Source organism: Mesoplodon bidens, assembly GCF_964165515.1.
Source record: "Mesoplodon bidens genome assembly, chromosome: 2".
Taxonomy (NCBI): domain Eukaryota; kingdom Metazoa; phylum Chordata; class Mammalia; order Artiodactyla; family Ziphiidae; genus Mesoplodon; species Mesoplodon bidens.
The window spans coordinates 81688983-81712733 of NC_138177.1; the positions used below are offsets into that span (position 1 = coordinate 81688983).

A 23751-nucleotide genomic window follows, 5' to 3' on the forward strand; every position below is an offset into this window, starting at 1 on the left:
TGTTTTAGGGTTAGATGAGTGATCAGTGATATCAAGTCTCTGTATAAGCTTCTCTGTCCTTCTCTTTTCCCCGAAATCGCAAGAGGGCCACATCAGCTCCAGGCACAAGGGCCTCATGTCGTAACTTCCAAAGCAGAAAGGAAAGAGGGTGAACACAAGAGCTTTCAAGTGTCTCTCTTTATCAGGGAGGAAAATTGCCCCAGATTACACCAGTCTCCCCCACCCCCAGTAGGTCTCCTCTTATATGTCATTGACTAAACCTGGTTGGGGACCTAGGCTGAAACTTTTGGCTTTTTTCTCAGGAGATGAGCACTACTAGTAAGGAAAAAGGAAGGTGGAGAAGAGTTGTGTAAGCAATCAACCATGTCTGCCATAATCTAAATTACAGACTTGCTCCCCTCCAAGACACTTGCAATTTATGCCCCTACCTCCAGCACAGTATGAAAGTGTCTGCTTCCTCATACCCTTGCCAATGCTGGGTATTGTCATTCTTTTCATGTTACTCAGTTTGATAGACAATTAATGCATCTTATTATTATATTAATTTGCATTTCATTGATTACTGATGAGATTAAACATTTAAAGATGTTTGTTGCTTTTTTTTTTCTTTTTGTTAATTTTCTATTCACATCTTTCCTTGGTTTGCTTTTGGGATGTTCATCATTTTCATTTTAAGAGATCTTCATGTATAGGAGACGCACTTGTGTACTAGGCACAATTCTGGATACTTCAAAATATTAAATCAGTGAATACTCACAACAACTCTGTGAGGTGTGTATCTTAATAATCTCAATTTACAAATGAGAAAATTGAGACACAAAGAAGTTAACTAACTTCCGTGAAGTCTCTCAGCTAGTAAGTGGTAAAGCTCGGATTTGAGTCTGGGCAACTAACCCCTAAATTACACTGTCTCTCAGGCATTACAAATTTTTCTCAATTTCTCATATGTCTTTAATGATCTGTGAGACTAAGATTTAGTCTTTTTCTCTCAGATTCACACATCTCACCACGGTACCCAGTAACATTGTATGGAGGCAAAGTAAATTCTTTTTTTGATAAATCAAAATTTAGTGAAATGATATACTGGATCATATGGTAGTTCTATTTTTAGTTTTTTGAGAAACCTCCATAACATTTTCCACAGTGACTGAACCAATTTACATTCCCACCAACAGTGTACAAGTGTTCCTTTTTCTCCACATCCTCTCCAACATTTGTTATTTGTGTTCTTTTTGATGACAGCCATTCTGAGAGGTGTGAGGTAGTATATCATTGTGGTTGATTTTCATTTCTCTGATGATTAGGAATGTTGAGCATCTTTTCATATGTGATATCATATATTTGTCTTTGACTTACTTCACTTAGTATGATAATCTATAGGTCCATCCATGTTGCTGCAAATGGCATTATTTCATTCTTTTTTATGGCTAAGTAATATTCCATGGTATACATGTATGACATCTTCACACCAGTCAGAATGGCTGTCATCAAAAAGTCTACAAACAGTACATGCTGGAGAAGGTGTGGAGAAAAGGGAACCCTCCTACATTGTCAGTGGGAATGTAAATTGGTAAAACCACTATGGAGAACAGTATGGAGGTTCCTTAAAAAACTAAAAATAGAACTATCATATGAAGTAGCAATCCCACTCCTGGGCATATATCTGGAGAAAACCATAATTCGAAAAGATACATGTACCCAATGTTCATTGCAGCACTGTTTACAATAGCCAGGACATGGAAGCAACCTAAATGTCCATTGACAGAGGAATGGATATGGTCAAGTTTTTTAAAAAATTCTGTCTGTGTTTGAAAAGTTGAACACTGCATATATCCTGCAGCTATTGAGTACAGAGTTCTCTTTTTTTAATTTATTTTATATATATATATATATATATATATATATATATATATATACAGCAGGTTACAGAGTTCTCTTTATATCTGTTAGATCAAATTTGTTAGTTGTGTTGTCCAATTTATATCCCGGTTCAGGAAACTTCTCTGTAAAGGGCAAGATAGTAAATGTTTTAGACACTTGGAGCCATATGGTCTCCATCACAACTACTAACTCTGCTATTGTAGCGTAAAAGTAGCTTTAGAAAATACATAATCAAATGAGCATGCTGTGTTGTGTTCCAATAAAACTTTTATATGGTCACTAAAATTTGAATTTAATATAATTTTCATTCATAACAAAATATTCTTTTGAATTTTTAATTATGTAGAAATGTACAAAGAATTATTACTTCACAGACTGTACAAAAACAGACAGTAGGCCATATTTGCCTCACGTTCAAACTTTGACCTTTCTTATTCTATATCCTTATGGACTTTTTAATGTACAATGTCAACTTATTCAGCAGAAGTATGTTTAAATTTCCTGAAAGGGTAGAATAGCCTCTTCACTCCTTATAGTTTAATCCATATTTCTTTTTTCTGAAATAATTATATCTTTTTTATAGTTCTCAGATTTGCCATTATATATTTTGAGGATATGATTTTAGATACTTACAAATTTAGAATTGTTTTATCTTCATGGGGAATTTAACTTTTTATCAGTACACAATGACTTTTTATTCTAGGATTCTTTTTTACTCTAATGTTGATTTTGCTTATATTTTTATAGCTACATCAGCTATTGTTTAATACTTTTCCAGTATAACTTTTCCCACACTTTATTTTACTTTCTATGGTTTATGTTTAAAAGTGTGTCTTGTGAGCAGCATATAGGTGTATGTTTTAAAAATTAGACATTTTTGTGTTTTAACTGGAAGTTTTAAGCTATTTATTGCATAACAGGTATTTTCTGAAAATGTCTTTATGTTGTCCTCATTCTTGAAAAATAATTTCACTGGTGTAGAATTCTAGATTGACAGGTATTTTCTCTCAGTATGTGGACAATAATTCTTCATATTTTTCTTGCTTCCACTATTGCTGTTGAAAAGTTGGCTGTCAGTCTAATTGTTGTTAGACAATCTAACTGCCTTTAAAATCTTTTCTTTTTTATTATAATATCAATATGATTTAACTAGGGGTGGATTTCTTTTTATTTATCCAAGTGGGAATACATTGAGCTTCTTGAATCTGTAAATTAGTGTCTTTCATTCCTTGTGGAACATTCTCAATATTATCTTTTCAAATATTGTTTATCATCCATTTCTTTCTCTTCTTCTTCTAGAATTCCAATTAAATGTGTATTATAGAGCTTTTACCTCTCTTTCATTACTTCTGTCACATTGGCTCTCTGAGCTTCATTCTAAATAATTTCTACAGGTCTATCTTTCAGTTCTCTTTTAATGCTCTGGAAGTACAAATAGGTCCAAGTTAAATCTTAGGGCAATGGAAAGGCTTAGCTAAATATATCTGTGCTCTTTGGTTCCCCCGATTAGTTGAGTCTGCATCTTACACCAAGATCCATGCCCCGATGCACATTTCATGGTCTGAATCTAAAGGATCTTCATGGAGGCAACAATCCTTTACTATATTTTTTGCAATTTTTTTCTCAGTCTGAGTTTACTTCATCATTGAGGCTTGGCAACACTGGCAAATTTTGCCTACAGATTACTCATTATTATTCATACAAATGGAGTAAATCTACCTTGATAGAGGGATTGAGATAATATTTATAGGGTTCCATGAGGGTTTCTTCAATTCTGTCTTCCTGTTCTAATTGAATGTGGGTGAGGAGGTGTTGAGAGGGGGATGTGTATCAGATGATTATCAATGTAGTAATTAAACTGTACAAATCCTCTCCATATGAGAGGCCAAGGATATGCTTGATTGATAATGTTCTCCAGATCCAGAGCTGAAGAAAGATGTTTCCTGTGACTGAAAAGAATGACAAAATCAGAGGAATGAAGAGTTAAAATTATACTCTATTATACTAGAATATAATAAGTCAAAAAAAGGAATCTGAAAATTTCAGAGATACACAGGAGAACATGGAGGCTTTGAAAACCAGGGTGCAGGACCCTAAATCTGGAATCTAGGGAGATGTAAGCAAGACCTAAAAGTGTACAGAAATTGACAAGAATGGGTATTATGCCATGGAGAGTGAGCTGTGTATGCATGTATATGTTTTGGGGGAGGTGATGGGAATCCAGCCAAGGTTCAAGTGCCAAGATTAAGATATTCATAACCTGAAATTTTTGCTTCTTGAGAAATAATATAATTGATGAATACCACTTAGAATTTCTATGTGTCTGGGGTAACCTACACTGTATTAAAACTTAATGAATAATTCTATATGTGATATTATAGTTATATTGTTGCATTTGATTTGTTTTTAATTTTAAAAAAATTTTTTTAAATTTTTGTTGGAGTATAGTTGATTTGTTGTATTTGATTTTACTTGAACTTCCACAGGAAAAAGTCAGAAAAATCAGTCATCAATGGCACATAAAAATGAAAGCCATGAACCTCCCCCAGAAACAATTCAAACAGTAACTCCTGTGGAGGTTCACTTAGGCACCTGGTTTACAACTACACCTCAAGGAAATCGGATTGGCACCAAAGGATTAGAAAGAATAGCAGACTTGGCCCCATTTTTATCCTTTAAAGCCACAGATCCTGTCAATGGAACGGTATGGCAAACTATTATATATTACAAATTTTTCTAAATCGTTAGCGTTCTGAAACAACACAAGGAGGAATACCTGTCAAATAATAAAATTTCAATAACTATTTGTTAAGTAGTGGATGTATGGATGAATGGATGGATCCATCTTTCCAAATCTAAAAATATGGTGTGGTTCATTTGACCAGTGTAGTGTATCATGAAATATTAATTCTTGAAGTGAGAGACAAATCATGAATTTTCTATTCCACTTTTAAGACATATGATTAATGATACCCTATATTTCTTTATGTTGAATGTATTTGTTTATATGTCTTATCTTCTAGAAGTGAGGGGCTCTGATTTATTCCTACTTTTTGTGTGTACCAGACATGAATTATAGAAATTTGTTCATGATCCTTGACTTCAAATAATTTATGGTATATTTAATGAGATGCCCACATTAAATAACTCAAAAATTCAACACCACCACAAAGCAACTATAAAAAAGATTTTATTTATAACTTAAGAAAAAGTGACAAATGAGTGGTATAGTAAATAACGGTTTTGTTTATCTGTCAAGCAGATGTGAAATTGAAACCCCTGGGATGCACAATAGCATTTTCTATAGGCTTTCTATTAGGGGTTTTGCATACATTCTCTCATTCAGGCCTCACACCAGTGTATATTATACAGATGAGGAAGCTGGGCCTCAGCAAGTCAAGTAATGTGACCAGGAAGTGCTAGAGCCAGGTTTAGAACCAGTCGTTGGGACTAAAAACTGGGCTCTTTCCATTCCTCAGCTATTCCTCTAATATCTTATGTGGAGCTTTGCAGCACCCTCTAAATCTAACAAGACAAAGAATTTCCTGCATGCCTTATTTCTGGTTTCTGGACTTCCAGCACTTGTTTACAACCACATGCTGATAGTCAAAAGCAAAATGTCTGCTTGCTATTGAGATAAATTCCTTTATCTAACCAAATGCGTTTTCCTTTCTTCTTCAGCCTACTTCTGAAATAGTTTCATAATCTCTTACATTGTTTGCTAGTTCTCTGTTGTGAAACTCAAGATACATATCATCTCAGGATGGGTTTTTTTTGGTGACTTCAAATGACTCACTTTAATTCAGCCCTGATACAGATTATTTGGCTTAATATGCAAAGTTGATTACTATTTCTTAGTTAATGACACTCAATTTCCTTTACTGATACCTAGCACCATTATGGAAGCACAAATCAAGATCCAAGAGCCTGGATTCAAGCATAGACACCCAACAGTCAAATCGCAATCACAACAATAGTAATAATATTTATTGAGCGGTCACTGTGTGCCAGGCCCTGTTCTTGGTGTTTTCCACATCCTAACCTGTTTAATTCTCACAACAAACTATTGTTGTTTCCATTTTACATATGAGACAACTAAGCTACAGACAGGCTAAATAATTTTTCCAAGATCACACAGCAGGTGGTAGATTCAGAATGTGGACCCCCAGGTTGTATTCTAGGTCTCATATGCTTAACAATTATGTAAATAAGGGGCAATGATCATATGAAACAAAATTGAGAATTGATGTGTGTTTTCATGATATCTGACATGAAGTATCACATTTTAGAGGAGTGCCACTGACCTTGCTGTGAGGCAGTCATGGGTTTGAACCCCAAGTCACACTTCTTACTAGATATATGATTTTGGATGTTTCTAATCTAGATTTCTTTACTCCTAAAATGGAAATAATAATCATTACCTAAAATAGTTGGGAAGATTAATACCAGATTTAGCACCATCAGGTGTTCAGTAAATATCCTTTCTATTGTGTTCTTGCCACCACTAAAGATAGTGATTATCTTATCCTATGGTGATCAGAAAATGTCAATGTTATGTGGTGTTATAAAATGTTGGAATAATTTTAAATAATAATTTGTGAATATCTAAACTAGATAGGGAATTCGCTAGCGGTCCAGTGGTTAGGACTCTGCACTTTCACTGCCAAGGGCCCAAGTTTGATCCCTGGTTGAGAAACTAAGATCCCACAAGCTATGTGGCACAGCCAAAATAAATAAATGAGTTAAAGAGCTAGTATTTATCATTGCTAAGTTGATGACCAACTAAGTGTGAATTACTTTACCAGCATTATCTCATTTAATCCATATGACATCTCTGAGGAATACTAGTGTTGGCTCCATTTTTCAGATAAGGAAACTAGGGCCCAGAGAAGGTAAGCAACTTGCCTAAATCACCCAGCCAGCTGTGGAACCAGAATTTGAACTCAGGCAGCTTAACTGCAGAGTCCCTGCTCTCAGTCACTGCATTCTACAGCAGTATTTCTCGTTATACACATGCGATAGATAGATAGATAGATAGATAGACAGATATAGATAGATAGACAGATATACATATCTATATCTACCACTGGCTGAGAGTGCCAAAGATAAGAACTTAAAATAATGATCAGTGTGCACTTCTCTCTTATAGTGATTTCTGCCTACTATAAAAAGATTAAAATGTAATTATGACCTACTCCCAAAAGCCCTAGACACTTGAGTCATAATATAGCTAGCAAACTCACTCTCATATCCATCTGAACACTTCAGTGCAAATTGTAAGTTAGGACTGTATAAGTTAGAAAACACTCAATGATTTAAAAATATGCATTATATAATTTTAATACATTGTTGACAGTTGGGGTCTCCAGAAGCAAACACTGAAATGAAGTTTGTGGTACAAGATATTTATAAGGGACACCATTTGTGAAAGGAATGGGGAGAAAGCAGGATTGGACAAAGGAGAAGCTGAGCTGTGATGCAGACCCCACAAAGCCTTGGTTAACTGGCAGGAGCTCAGAAGCCAGTGTCATCTGTCCCAATGTCCCAAGTCTGGAAGCAGGAACCATATCGGTGTACCCCTGCCTCACTCAATCACTGGACCAAGTTCACCTGGAACAATGTGAGTCAGGCAAAGCATCTCTCTGCAGCTGAGGCAGATGCTGGAAGAGCTGACATCTGGAGGCTGTTTGCCAACTTCACTCCACACAGCTGGGGAGCAAATCCTGTCTTGAAGGAAGATCTGGGCTATGCATCTCCATGCCTGCCACATCTTCACACACACACACACAGCTGGGGGTTTAGAGCTTCTCTGGTGAACCATTTAGCTACAGGATACAAAGGTCTGAGTGTTCTTTCAGACTGAAGTACTTGCTAGGACTAAATGAATATTGTCTGTGTTTCTTACTCTAGTCCACATACTTAAAACCCTTCACTACTGATTTGACTTCCTTGGGATAAAGACTGTGTCTTTAGTATGGCTTAATAATCTTCCCAGTTTGGTCCCTCACTCCTAACCTTGCTCTCACCACTCTGCCCATTGCTCCCTGGGATCCTTTGTGTCTAGCACCCCTTTCACCCATTGCTGACCCCCTGCACCAACACACAAAATCCAAGTTCTGGCATTGCTTCCTCAGGGGAGACCAGACCACATCAGAACCTTCACTACAGACACCAGTGGTCCCTTGCTTATCTTAAACTTGTAGTTTCCAAGGGAGCAGGACCTGGGACCATTTTCCTGGACATACCTGGGTCAGATCAGTCCTGACGTTAATTTTTACTCACAAATGTGCGACCATGGAAGAAGCACCAGTTGTGAAGTCAGACAGTCTTAGTCCAGCATCAGCTCTGGCAGATGCTGAGTGACCTTCAGCAAGTTTCTTAACTTCTCTAAGCCTGAATTTCCTCATCCATAAAATGGGGGGATATCGTTGCCTGCCTCCCAGGATTGTTATAAAGATTAGATCAAGTAGATAAGATAAAACTTTTACTTCTAAATAACCAGTATTTTGATGGTAATCAATGGGGTGTAAAAATAAGCACACTTGGGATTAACCACCTGACCAAATTATGGTGCTCTGCCTTTGTATGTTCAGGTTATGACAACTCGAGAAGACAAAGTGATCATCATTGAAAAGAAAGATGGCACTCGGGTAGTGGATCATGCTGATGGTACCAGAATCACAACCTTTTATCAAGTTTATGAAGATCAGATTATTTCTCCAGATGATCAAGAGACAGGTACTTTTTTTTTCTTTTTTTTTAATTTTTCTTTTAGATTGGAGTATAGTTGATTAACAATGTTGTGTTAGTTTCAGGCATACAGCAGAGTGATTCAGTTATACATATACATGTATCTCTTCTTTTTCAAATTCTTTTTCAAGTAGATGACAATATTCTATGTCTTTACAATAAGATAGGTAGAAACCTCACTGATTTTTGAAAATACACATAAGAAAAATAATTTTTTTGAAGAATTCACGTCAACCAAAGAATACTCATGCAATCCAAATGAGGCCCTTTGTTATGATCTTTATCCTCAGCTGACGTGGAATTGATAACAGCTCTAGTTGGCTGATGGATAGTAATAGTGCCTTTTCCATTTTTACCACTAAAAACTTACAGCCTGGATTGGTAGCAACTAAAAGTTAATAATCATGACTCAACTGTCCTGCACATTAGATCTCAGACCTGTTTTCCTTTGATCCTTAAGGAATCTAATTTGCATACACAGGTGACCTCAGGTAGGTCCTCCTTCAATTCTTTCTGACAATTCTCATTATCAGAAAGGTGATATAAGAGAAAAGCCAGTGGCAGCTACTAATGAACCAGAGTCTTTCATATTATCTAAAAGCCTACCACCCTTCCAAAGCTAAATTTTAAAAAGATTTTTAAATAAAAATTATTCCGACTCACTTTTCTTTAATTTCAGAGTTTGTTTAAATGCTTCATTGCCAAATTAAGTGCAATAAATGGGCAAGTGACTGGAAAAAGAGGAACCTTTCCACCCTGCTAGTTAGAGTGAAAATTAAAAGAGCCACTTGGGTGGGCAATTTTTAAATATCTGGTAAATTGAAAATGTGCATATCATACGATACACTAACTCTACTTCTGGGTGTATATAGAAAGACACTCATATATTTGAACAAGGAAACAGGTATAGTAGAGGTGCTACTTGCAACACCAAGTTTAATATTAAAGTATTGGGAAAACAAATGTCTATCAACAGCGGAATAGAAAAATAAAATGTGGTATATGCTTAAAAAGGAGTACTATATAGCAATTAAAGGGAATGAAGTGCACATATACATGCACCTATTTACACACACACATATATATCAAGATGGCTAAAAGTCTCAAAACACTGTTAAGTTAAAAATTCAGGTGTAGAATGATACATAGAGTAATATATAACTTATGCAAATTTAAAGTACACAAAATACTGTATGTTGTTTTTGATACATACATTTATATAAAAGTATAAAAATGGATTGTGAGAAAAAGGAATAAACCCAGAGATAAGGAGAGCAGTAAACTTCGACTTTATCTGTATTTTTTCTCTTATGTACATATTAAAAATGAAGCAAATATGACAAAGTATTAACAAGTGTTAATTTTGATTAGTGAGCATGAATAGTTAAATTATATTTTGCGCTTTTCCGGATGTTTTTAATTTCTCAAAATAAAAAGAATGGTGAGAACAAAAGAGCACACTAAATTAAGAGATATTCTGGAAGAATGACTGTGTTAACATAAAGAGTAGCCCGCACTCCAGCCCCATGGAGTGAGTTCTCAACACTGGATCTTGACTTCGAGTCCAGGTAGCCAGGAGGCAGGAGCACAGTCAGAGTCAGCCGGCAGGCATGTTCCCCATGTGTGCATCCTATCAGACCTGCTTCCCTTGCATTTGCCCACAGACGAAGGTCCTCAGAGGATCACCAGGCAGGTGAAGTGCATGCGGATTGAAAGTTCACACTACGCCACTGTCATCACCAACTGCGAGGACAGTAGCTGCTGCACCATCTTTGGGGATGGGACGTCTGTCATCGCAAAGCCACAGGGAACATACCAGGTGGGTCTGGGGGAGGATGAGGGGTGCCAAAGGTAAGTGTCAATTTGACTAAGAAAACCCACTCCTTGGGGGCACTGAACAGTCCTGCCATGTGCACGACTGTTGCTCTCTTGTCTCAGTGGATCTGAGAACACACTTCTCAATCTCTTTTCATTTATTCACCTTCTTTTTACAATCCATTCCAGAAAAACATAGTCCTGCTTGTCTTTAAATTCTTGGGTATTTGGGGATCAAGCTTATAAACCAGAGTGTATTTGCTGGGGATCCTTTATGTGGTAGGTGATGGGCACCGTGGGTGTTAGAAGCATTCAGTGCTGGCCTGTCCCTACCAGACCAGCTTCACCTCCGGCCACATCTTATTCATTCTCTCTCTCCCATCCTTCCCACCTCCAGTCTGTCCCCACTATACCTCATGTCCCCACAGGATGGAAGGACAGCTAGCCCAGCTGAAGCACAGCTTTGTCTTTGGAGGGCTGGGAGGTGCACTGTTAGAAACTCCTCTGCCTCCTTGCATTTCCCCATTAAACACAATCACCCGGGTTCAGCCTGTAGTCCCTTCAGTCTTAGAAGGATTTGCCTTTGCCTTTCCACTTGCTGGAGAAGGAACACAAGTGCCATGGTGTCACATCTAAGGTCATAGGATACTGAGAGCTCGAAGCCAGAAGATGATGGACAAAGACCTCAGTGACAAATGTTTGTTGCTGTGATAGCTGTTGAAGCCAGTTTATCCCTCCCATCTCTCCTGATAATGTTATCCTACCCCCTCTTTACCCTGTGCAGGTCCTTGTGTAGCAAGGAAGGTGCTGATAGTGAGAGATAGCTGTGAAATGTTGCAGTTGGAGAAGGGAGTGCTTTTCTTCCTATATGGCATTCAGAATATCCAATTTTTTAGGCAGCATCCATATGCTGGTATCATATGTCCTACCAGATATGATGAGACTCTCCTAAGATGCTGTGATGAGGCCTTATTTTTATCATGGCCCCAGACTCTAATCGTTAAAACTATGGGGGCGAAGGAATTTTAGCACCAATGACAGTAACCACTGAACGAAGAGACGTAACAGAAAAGAGATCCAACTTGGAGACCTCCAGTGCCTGACACTATTGTATAGCCGCTTGTTTGCCCAATCTCCTGAAACACAGACTAAGGAAGGATCAACCTTGATTGCTCCTTATTGAGAAACACACATATCTTAGTTCCCAACTGGAAAAAAAAACCTCTAAGTAAGTTTAGCTGCACCTATTTTGTAATTCTGTGGTTTTATAGAATTGAAAGCTGGCATTCAAAAATACCTTCTGCTTGTCCTCTGCTGGACTTGGCACATTTGTCATTTATTTCCTCACTCACCAGCATGAGAACATTGTGCAGTGTGATGAGGGAGGCCGGATTTTAGGCAATGTATGAAAGGGAGAGTAAAGCTTGATATTGGCCACTATTGTACCTTGGCAGCACTAGAAAGATTATTCAAACATCAAAAAGGAGGTGGGTGTAACAATTGTTATCTTCTATGACTATAATGTGCCACAAGTGGGGGTGGGAACATCCACCCAGCTGGAGGATTTCAAGAAGACAAGATGACAAATAATGGGTCTGTTATCTCCCATGGGAAATCTTTCTCTGTCCCTGGGTTTTCTCTGTCCCTAAAACCTTTTTCCCTAGACCAGAAGACCTACTGTCTTTCTGGGGAAAGGTGTGTCTGTGTATGTGTGTGTGTGCTAGACTAAGCTTTTGACTACTTTTCTATACCAGTCTGATCCTGACTCCCTTGGGGTAAGATAGAGAAATGTAAGAAGGATTCTTAGGAATACTACTGAAAAGGACTTTAAAAGTCCTTGTCTTTATCAGTACTACCACAAACAAACATCATAATGGAGGGTGCCTTGTCCTCTACTCAGTGTGTGAAATCAGTTGAAAGAGGCAAATTTTATAGTAAATTCTGAGCACTATAGGTATGTAAAATCATGAGAATTTTATTTGCTAACATACATACATACATATATGAATCATTGCTATATTTTTCATGTTGAGTCTCTATGCTTCAGCACAGCTGTTTCTCCAGATTAACTTCCTAGAAGGCAGGCCATCTCCTTTTTATAGGTTTTCTTGTTGGCTCTTCTATATGGTTCCTTCACCTATGGTATGTCTTAATTGTGGAAGTTATAAGCCATCTTTTTCTGTCCAGAGCAGCTTTCAGTAAATTACAGAGTCAATCTGACAGTTTGGATCCATTTTGATGAGGACCTGTGGAGGCTGGGAAAATTGAAAATTTAACCAGCCACCAGTGCCTACTCTAAAATGTGCCTGAAAACACAGAGAAGCCTCAGAACTCATCAAGGTCCAGTGGAGTTCTCTGGGCCTAGGGAATGGTGAAGAGTCAATATGAGAAACTTCCAGAAGGGTGGAGTAAGGACTTCTGAAAATCTACTCTCCCTAAAAACAACTAGAAACCTGGAAGTATTGTCAAAATCAACTTTTTCAAAAGTCTAGAAATTAGCCAAAGGATTACAATATTCTGAGGATTGTTTATTTAAAGACCAAAAAAAAAAAAAAAAAGACTGAATCTTGCGAAGAACAACAAGAATTGTGGTGATTTCACTTGCCATATTCCCCTCCCCCCCCCCAGCTCCATGGTAGCCTTGAAAATCAACACTCACATGCAAAATAGCAGTGAAAGCCAGCAAGCCAGCAGCCACTGAAAGAAGAAGAAAAGATTTAGAGCTCCACAAAATATTGTCAGTGTTTGAGCTGTCTGGCCATTCCCTGGAAACACCCACTCACAGGGGTTGTCTTTATTTGATCCGACTCTGAGCTCACTCCCTAAAAACAGCCTTTTCCCCAAACAGAGGTAATTATTTAACATTATAGCTGTTGAAGTGGCAATAACAAACAAGAGTTTGAGCAAAAGAGTTAAAAGGAAAAGAAGGGGAATGAGAAGTCCACAGAGGGCTTTGAAAAGCTCTGATGTATTACCTGGAATCTGGAAAGCCATACTCAAGTGCAAGGCTGTGTGCATGCCCATAAAAGAACTCAGAAAGCCCTGATCTTTCACTCTTGCTGATCAACAGGCTCTGCACAAGCAGGGAGTAAAGCTAAGGTGGAATTACAAACTTCCTGCTAGAGCATTAAAAAAATACATCACTATGCAAATGGAGCCCTCAGCAGAAGCTGAAAAACCTATTAGTGTAAAGTACTTAAGAAAATATCTGCCCAGTTATGAGCAGACCTCTAAGCAACCAAACAAACATGTTAGGCCCACTCATGACAATAAATATGAACTTTAAAAAAATAGTTCAGAGAAATCACTGAATAAACAGCAACAACAACAAAGCAACAATAACAAGCCCTGGGGAAAGGATCTAATTTCCAGAGTTGTACATTATACTACTTGAAATGTCCAGTTTTCAACAAAAAATTATGAGACATGCAGGGAAAAAGGGAAATTGTGACCCATAAACAGGGATGGGGAAGGAGGAAGCAGTCAATAGAAACTACCCCTGAGGAAACCCAGACTTTGCACTTAAATAGACAAAGAAATTTAAGTCAGCTGTTATGTTTAAAAAACTGAGAGAAACCTTGTGTAAAGACCTAAAGCAAAGTATGAGAATGGTTTTTCGTCAAGTATAGAATATCAATACATAGAAATTATTTTTTTTTAAAAAAAAGAACCACATAGAAATTATGGAGTTGGAAAGCATAATATCTGTAATGAAAAATTTACTAATGAGGCTCAACATCAAATTTTAGCTGCCAGAGAAAATAATCAGCAAACTTGAAAATAGGTCAGTTGAGATTAACCAATCTGAGGAAGAGAGAGAAAAAAAAATGAAGAAAAAGGAACAGAGCCTCAGAGACCTGTGGGACACCATAAGGAATATGAACACATGCATAATGAGAATCTGAGAAGGAAAAGAGAGAAGGGCAGAAATATTATTTGAAGAAATAATGGCTTAAAACTTCCCAAATTTGATTAAAAAAAAACTGTCTATACATGCAAGAATCTCGACAAACTTCAAGTAGGATAAACTCAGAGAGATCCACACCTAAACACATCATAATCAAACTGTCAAAGATGAAGAGAGAATCTTGAAAGCAATGAGAAAAGACTCATCAAATATGAGGGATCTCCAATAAGATTAATAGCTGATTTCTCATCAGAAACTATGGAGTCTAGAAGGCAGTGAGATGACATATTCAGAATGCTTAAAGAAAAAGATCATCAACAAAAACTCATTCAGTAAAATTATCCTTCTAAAATGAAAAAATCAAGATAGTTCCAGAAAAACAAAAACTGAGAGAATTCATTGCTCTTAGACATCCCCTACAAGAAAATCTAAAGGGAATCCTTCAGGCTGAAATGAAAGAACATTACACAGAAACTCAAATACACACAAATAAATAAATAGCAATGTTAAAGGTAACTACATAGGTAAATATAAAAGACAGTATACATGTATTTTTGTGACTTTTTTTATTTGGATTTAAAAGGCAAATGCATAAAGCAATAATTATAAAAGTGTATTTATGTACTTATGAAATTTTTGACAATAATAACATGAAGGGAAGAGGAATAGAGCTATATGGAGCAAAGATTTTGTATATATTGAAATTCTTAGTATCAGTTTAATCTAGATAGTTATAAATTGAGATGTTGTTTGTAATACACAAGAAAAACTAAGAAAACAACTCAAAAATATATATAAAAGAAACAAGGGAATTGAAATGGCATACTTCAAAATATCTATTTAAAACAAAAGAAAGCAATAATGGATGAATAGAGGGGAAACCAGAGACATAAGACATATAGAAAACAAACAGAGACTTCCATTCATGCCATCCTCGTGTTGCAGCATTCTTCATCAAGCCGTGTGGCTGAAAGGGTCTTGGTGCTCCGACCGGGTGTCAGGCCTGAGCTCAGACCTGACATTGGACAGGCCTGAGCTCTCTGGACAGGATATTGGACCACCAGAGACCTCCCGGCCCCTTGTAATATCAATCAGTGAGAATTCTCCCAGAGATCTCCATCTCAATGCTAAGACACAGCTCCAACAACCAGCAAGCTCCAGTGCTGGACACCCCATGCCAAAAAACTAGCAAGACAGGAACACAACACCACTCATTATCAGAGAGGCTGCTTGAAGTCATAATAAGTTCACAGACACCACAAAACACACCACTGGATGCGGCCCTGCCCACCAGAAAGACAAGATCCAGTCTCAACCACCAGAACACAGGCACCAGTCCCTTCCACCAGGAAGCCAAAACAACCCACTGAACGAATCTTACCCACTGGGGGCAGACACCAATAACCACAGGAACTACGAGCCAGCAGCCTGCAAAAAGGAGACCCCCAAACACAGTAAGTTAAGCAAAATGAGAAGACAGAGAAACACACAGCAGATGAAGGAGCAAGGTAAAAACCCACCAGACCAAACAAATGAAGAGGAAATAGGAATTCTACCTGAAAAAGAATTCAGAGTAATGATAGTAAAGATGATCCAAAATCTTGGAAATAGAATGGAGAAAATACAGGAAATGTTTAACAAGAACCTAGAAGAACTAAAGAGCAAACAAACAATGAGGAATAACACAATAAATGAAATTTAAAATTCTCTAGAAGCAATCAATAGCAGAATAACTGAGGCAGAAGAATGGATAAGTGACCTAGAAGATAAAATAGTGGAAATAACTACTGCACAGCAGAATAAAGAAAAAGAATGAAAAGAATGGAGAACAGTCTCAGAGACTTCTGAGACAACATTAAATGCACCAACATTCGAATTATAGGGGTCCAAGAAAAAGAAGAGGAAAAGAAAGGGACTGAGAAAATATCTGGAGAGATTATAGTTGAAAACTTCCCTCATATAGGAAAGGAAATAGTCAATCAAGTCCAGGAACCACAGAGTCCCATACAGGATAAGTCCAAGGAGAAACACGCCAAGACACATATTAATCAAACTATCAAAAATTAAATATAAAGAAAAAATGTTAAAAGCAGCAAGGGAAAAGCAAAAAATAACATACAGGGGAATCCCCGTAAGGTTAACAGCTGATCTTTCAGCAGAAACTCTGCAAGCCACAAGGGAGTGGCAGGACATATTTAAAGTGATAAAAGGGAAAGACCTACAACCAAGGTTACTCTAACCAGCAAGGATCTCATTCAGATTCGATGGAGAAATTATAACCTTTACAGACAAACAAAAGCTAAGAGAATTCAGCACTAGCAAACCAGCTTTACAACAGATACTAAAGGAACTTCACTAGGCAGGAAACACAAGAGGAGAGAAGACCTACAAAAACAAACCCAAAACAATTAAGAAAAACGTAATAGGAACATACATATCGATAATTACCTTAAATGCAAATGGATTAAATGCTCCAACCAAAAGACACAGACTGACTGAATGGATACAAAAACAAGACCCATATATATGCTGTCTACAAGAGACCCCTTCAGACCTGAGGAAACACATAGATTGAAAGGGAGGGGATGGAAAAACATACTGCATGCAAATGGAAATCAAAAGAAAGGTGGAGTAGCCATTCTCATATCAGACAAAATAGACTTTAAAATAAAGACTACTACAAGAGACAAAGAAGGACACTACATAATGATGAAGGGATCAATCCAAGAAGAAGATATAAAAATTGTAAATATTTATGCACCCAACATATGAGCACTTCAGTACATGATGCAAATGCTAACAGCCATAAAAGGGGAATTCGACAGTAGCATAATCATAGTAGGAGACTTTAACACCGCACTTTCACCAATGAACAGATCAACCAAAATGAAAATAAATAAGGAAACACAAGCTTTAAATGACACTTTACACAAGATGGACTTAATTGATATTTATAGGACATTGTATCCAAAAATAGCAGAATACACTTTCTTCTCAAGAGCTCATGGACAATTCTCCAGGATAGATCATATCTTGGGTCACAAATCAAGCCTTGGTAAATTTAGGAAAATTGAATTCGTATCAAGTATCTTTTCCGACAACAACACTATGATCCTAGATAACAATTACAGGAAAAAAACTGTAAAAAATACAAACACATGGAGGCTAAACAAAATAACCAGGAGATCACTGAAGAAATCAAAGACAAAATCAAAATTACCTAGAAACAAAGGAAAATGAAAACATTACGACCCAAAACCTATGGGATACAGCAAAAGCTGTTCTAAGAGGGAAGTTTATAGCAATACAATCCTACTGCAAGGAACACAAAAAATCTCAAATGAACAACATAATCATACACCTAAAGCAATTAGAGAAAGAAGAACAGAAAAACCCCAAAGTTAGCAGAAGAAAATAAATCATAAAGATCAGATCAGATATAAATGAAAAAGAAATGAAGGAAACGATAGCAAAGATCAATAAAATTAAAAGCTTGTTCTTGGAGTAGATAAACAAATTGATAAACCATTAGCCAGACTCATCAAGAAAAAAAGGGAGACGACTCAAATCAACAGAATTAGAATTGAAAAAGGAGAAGTAACAACTGACACTGCAGAAATACAAAAGATCATGAGAGATTACTACAAGTAACTATATGCCAATAAAATGGAAAACCTGGAAGAAATGGACAAATTTTGAGAAAAGCACAGCCTTCCAAGACTGAACCTGGAAGAAATAGAAAATATATACAGAACAATCACAAGTGCTGAAATTGAAACTGTGATTTGTGGCACATATATACAATGGAATATTACTCAGCCATAAAAAGAAATGAAATTGAGTTATTTGTAGTGAGGTGGATGGACCAAGAGTCTGTCATACAGAGTGAAGTAAGTCAGAAAGAGAAAAACAAATACCGTATGCTAACACATGTATATGGAATCTAAAAAAAAATAATAATAAAAATAATGGTCATGAAGAACCTAGGGGCCAGACAGGAATAAAGACACAGACCTACTAGAGAATGGACTTGAGGATACGGGGAGGGGGAAGGGTAAGTTGGGACAAAATGAGAGAGTGGCATGGACATATATACACTACCAAACATAAAATAGATAGCTAGTGGAAAGCAGCCGCATAGCACAGGGGGATCAGCTCGGTGCTTTGTGACCACCTAGAGGGGTGGGATAGGGAGGATGGGAGGGAGGGAGATGCAAGAGGGAAGAGATATGGGGACATATGTGTATATATAACTGATTCACTTTGTTATAAAGCAGCAACTAACACACCATTGTAAAGCAATTATACTCCAATAAAGATGTTTAAAAAAAAGAAAATATGCCAACAAACAAATGCCCAGGACCAGATGGCTTCACAGGCGAATGCTATCAAACGTTTTGAGAAGAGCTAACACCTATCCTGCTCAAACACTTCCAAAATGTAGCAGAGGGAGAAACACTTCCAAACTCATTATATGAGGGCACCATCACCCTGATACCAAAACCAGACAGAGATGTCACAATTAAAGAAAACTACAGCCAATATCACTGGTGAACATAGATGCAAAAATCCTCAACAAAATGCTAACAAACAGAATCCAACAGCACAGTAAAAGGATCACACAGCCATGATCAAGTGGGGTTTATCCCAGGAATGCAAGGATTCTTTAATATATGCAAATCAATCAATGTGATAAACCATATTAACAAATTGAAGGAGAAAACCCATATGACCACCTCAACAGATGCAGAAAAAGCTTTTGACAAAATTCAACATCCATTTATGATAAAAACTCTCCAGAAAGTAGGCATTGAGGGAACTTACCTCAACATAATAAAGACCATACATGACAAACCCACAGGCAACATTGTTCTCAGTGTTGAAAAACTGAAACAATTTCCATTAAGATCAGAAACAAGACAAGGTTGCCCACTCTCACCACTGTTATTCAACATAGTTCTGGAAGTTTTAGCCACAGCAATCAGAGAAGAAAAAGAAATAAAAAGAATCCAAATTGGAAATGAAGAAGTAAAATTGTCACTGTTTGGAGATGACATGATACTATACGTAGAGCATCCTAAAGATGTTACCAGAAAGCTACTAGAGCTAATCAATGAATTTGGTAAAGTAGCAGGATACAAATTAATGCACAGAAATCTCTTGTGTTCCTATATACTAATGATGAAAAATTTGAAAGAGAAATTAAGGAAACACTCCCATTTACCATTGCAACAAAAAGAATAAAATGCGTAGGAATAAACCTACTTAAGGAGACAAAACACCTCTATGCAGAAAACTATAAGACACTGATGAAAGAAATTAAAGATGATACAAACAGATGGAAAGATATACCATGTTCTTGGATTGGAAGAATCAACATTGTGAAAGTGACTATACTACCCCAAGCAATCTACAGATTCAGTGCAATCCGCATCAAACTACCAATGGCATTTTTCACAGAACTAGAACAAAAAATTTCACAATCTGTATGGAAACACAGAAGACCTCAAATAGCCAAAGCAATATTGAGAAAGAAAAATGGAGCTGGAGGAATCAAGCTTCCTGACTTCAGACTATACTACAAAGCTACAGTAGCCAAGACAGTATGGTACTGGCACTAAAACAGAAATATAGATCAATGGACAGGATAGAAAGCCCAGAGATAAACCCATTCACATATGGTCACCTTATCTTTGATAAAGGAGGCAGGAATATACAATGTAGTAAAGACATCCTCTTCAATAAGTGGTGCTGGGAAAACTGGACAGCTACATGTAAAAGAATGAAATTAGAAAACTCCCTAACGCCATACACAAAAATAAACTCAAAATGGATTAAAGACCTAAATGTAAGGCCAAACACTATAAAACTCTTAGAGGAAAACATAGGCAGAACGCTTTATGACATAAATCACAGCAAGATCCTTTTTGATCCACCTCCTAGAGTAATGGAAATAAAAACAAAAATAAACAAATGGGGCCTAATGAACTTAAAAACTTTTGCACAGCAAAGGAAACCATAAAAAAGATGAAAAGTCAACCCTCAGAATGGGAGAAAATATTTGCAAACGAAGCAACTGACAAAGGATTAATTTTCAAAATATACAAGCAGCTCATGCAGCTCCATATCAAATAAACTAACAACCTTGTCCAAAAGTGGGTGGAAGACCTAAATAGACATTTCTCCAAAGAAGATATTCAGATTGCCAACAAACATATGAAAGGATGCTCAACATCACTAATCATTAGAGAAATGCAAATCAAAACCACAGTGAGGTATCACCTCACACCGGTCAGAATGGCCATTATCAAAATATCTACAAAGAATAAATGCTGGAGAGGGTGTGGAGAAAAGGGAACCCTCTTGCACTGTTGGTGGGAATGTAAATTAATACAGCTGCTATGGAGAACAGCATGTAAGTTCCTTTAAAAACTAAAAATAGAACTCCCATACGACCCAGCAATCCCACTACAGGGCATATACCCTGAGAAAACCATAATTCAAAAAGAGTCATGCACCACAGTGTTCATTGCAGCTCTATTTACAATAGCCAGGACTTGGAAGCAAGCTAAGTGTACATCGACAGATTAATGGATGAAGAAGATGTGATGTATATATACAATGGACTATTATTCAGTCATAAAAAGAAATGATATTGAGTTATTTGTAGTGAAATGGATGGACTTAGAGTCTGTCATACAGAGTGAAGTAAGTCAGAAAGAGAAAACAAATACTGTATGCTAACACATATACATGGAATCTAAGAAAAAAAAGAATGGTTGTGATGAACCTAGTGGCAGGACAGGAATAAAGATGCAGATGTAGAGAATGGACTTGAGGATATGGGGTGGGGGAAGGGTAAGCTGGGACGAAGTGAGAGAGTGGCATGGACATATATACACTACCAAACATAAAATAGATAGCTAGTGGGAAGCAGCCGCATGGCACAGGGAGATCAGCTCAGTGTTATGTGGTCTCCTAGAGGGATGGGATAAGGAGGATGGGAGGGAGATGCAAGAGGGAGAGGATATGGGGATGTATTTATATGTATAGCTGATTCACTTTGTTATACAGCAGAACTAACACAACAATGTAAAGCCATCATACCGCAATCAAGATGTTAAAAAAAAAGAAAAAGAAAACAAATAGAAATTTGGAAGATTCAAATCTGACCTAATCAGTAATTACATTAAATATAAATGGATTAACCAACCCAATCGAAATGCAGATATTGGAAGAATGGATTAGAAAGCATGATGCAACTGTATGCTGTCAACAAGAGATACACTTTATGGTCAAAGACACAAATAGGTTGAAAGTAAAAGAATAAAAAATATATACCTGCAATAAGTAATTGAAAGGGGAACTTGTGTGGTTATACAAACATCAGACAAAATAGACTTTACAACAAAATATTACCAGAAACAAAGAGGGTATGTTATAATAATAAACAGATTACTCCATCAAGAAGATAGCAACTACAAACATATTATACACTAACAACAGAGCCCAAAACACATACGTATTTCCAGAGTTGTGCACTATACAAATTAAAGTGTCCAGTTAAATAGTAAAAATTGGTGTATTTAAAAGGAGAAATAGACAATTAAACAATAATATTTGGAGACATTAGTACCTCGCTTTCAGTAATGGATAAAAGAATAGATAAGATCAAAAGAATAATAAGACTTAATCAGCAGAATAAACCATGCAGACCTCCTAGACATGTATAGAACACTCCACTCAGTAATAGAACACATGCTCAATTGTAAATGGAACATTGTCCAGGAAAGACCATGTGTTACACCACAAAACATGTCTCAATAGATTAAAAAGGATTGAAATCATACAAAATATGTTCTCCTACAACAACGGAATGAAATAACACACAATGGAATCAATAACAAAAGGAAGTTTGGGAAATGCACAAATATGTGAAAATAACACAATAAATCACAAGGAAATTTAAAAATACTTTGAGATGACTAAAAATGACTAAAAATAAAATTAACATACCAAAACTTACTTGAAGCAGCAAAAACTATATATATATATAGCTTTAAATGTCTGTGTATATACACATATATATATATATATCTTTAAATGTCTCTCTCTCTCTCTATCTCTCTCTCTCTATATATATATCTCTCTATATATATCTATATATATATATCTATATATATATATGTAGCTTTAAATGTCAAAATGCCCATATTAAAAATGAAGATCTTGAATCAATAACCTAACTTTCCACCCTAAGAAACTAGAAAAAAGAAGGCAAACTAGACCCAAAGCAAGCATATGGAAGTAAATAGTAAAGATTAGAGTAGAAATAAATGAAAAAATAGAAAACAATAGAGAAAAATCAGCCAAACCAGAAGTTGGTTGTCTGATAAATCTTTAGCTGGACTTACAGGGAGAGATAGACAAACAGAAGGAGAAAGAAGGGGTGGGGAGAAAGAAGACTCAAATTACTAAAATTAGAAATGAAAGAGAAGACATTACTACCAACCTTACAGAAAAAAAAAGATTATAAAGAAATACTGTGAACAATTATACATCAACAAATTAGATGATAACCTAGATAAAATAGATTTCGGGAAAGGCACAAACTACCTAACCTAACCCGAGAAAAAATAAAATATCAGAATAGAACTAAAACAAGTAAAGAGATTGAATTAATAATTTTAAAACTTGCAGACAGCAAATCCCAGGCCCAGATGGCTTCATTGGTAAATTATACCAAACATCTATGGAAGAATTAACACTGAACAATCTTTCACAAACTCTTCCAAAATATAGAAGAGACAGACAGTAATAAGCGTTAGTGAGGATGTGAAGAAATGTAAAACCCTCATTAATTGCTAATGAGAATGTATAATGGTGCAGTCACTTTGGAAAACAGTTTGGCAGTTCCACCAAAAATTAAAAATAGAGTTCTCATACAACCCAGCAGTTCTACTCCTGGGTAGATATCCAAGGGAAATTAAACATATATCAACACAAAACTTATACACAGATGTTGATTGCAGCATTTTTAATAATAATAAGACTGTGAAAACAACTCAAATATCCATCAACTCATGAATAAACAAAATTTGATATATCCATACAATGGAATATTATTCATCCATAAAACAGAATGAAGTTTTTTTAGATTTTATTGATTTTAATTCAATTTTTATTTTATATTTTAATTTTATTTTCTATTGGAGTATAGTTGATTTAAAATATTGTGTTAGTTTCAGGTGTACAGCAAGGTGAATACATATACATATATTCTTTCTTTATCTGATTCTTTTCCCATATAGGTTATTACAGAATATTGAGTAGAGTGTCCTGTGCTATACAGTAGGTCCTTGTTTATTATCTGTTTTATATATATTAGTGTGTATATA

At 36.4% G+C, this 23751-nt stretch overlaps 1 protein-coding gene across 1 annotated transcript in view; it reads left to right on the forward strand.

Annotated features, from left to right (window-relative positions):
- SPAG17 (sperm associated antigen 17) overlaps window positions 1–23751 on the forward strand; it is a gene marked incomplete at its 5' end in the record, with an annotated part of 215822 nt that overhangs the window by 125917 nt on the left and 66154 nt on the right. The window contains 3 exons of the mRNA XM_081224979.1: window positions 4368–4585; window positions 8475–8619; window positions 10296–10450. Of these exons, the coding sequence (XP_081081105.1) occupies window positions 4368–4585; window positions 8475–8619; window positions 10296–10450 (518 nt within the window). The remainder of the gene's footprint in view (window positions 1–4367; window positions 4586–8474; window positions 8620–10295; window positions 10451–23751) is intronic.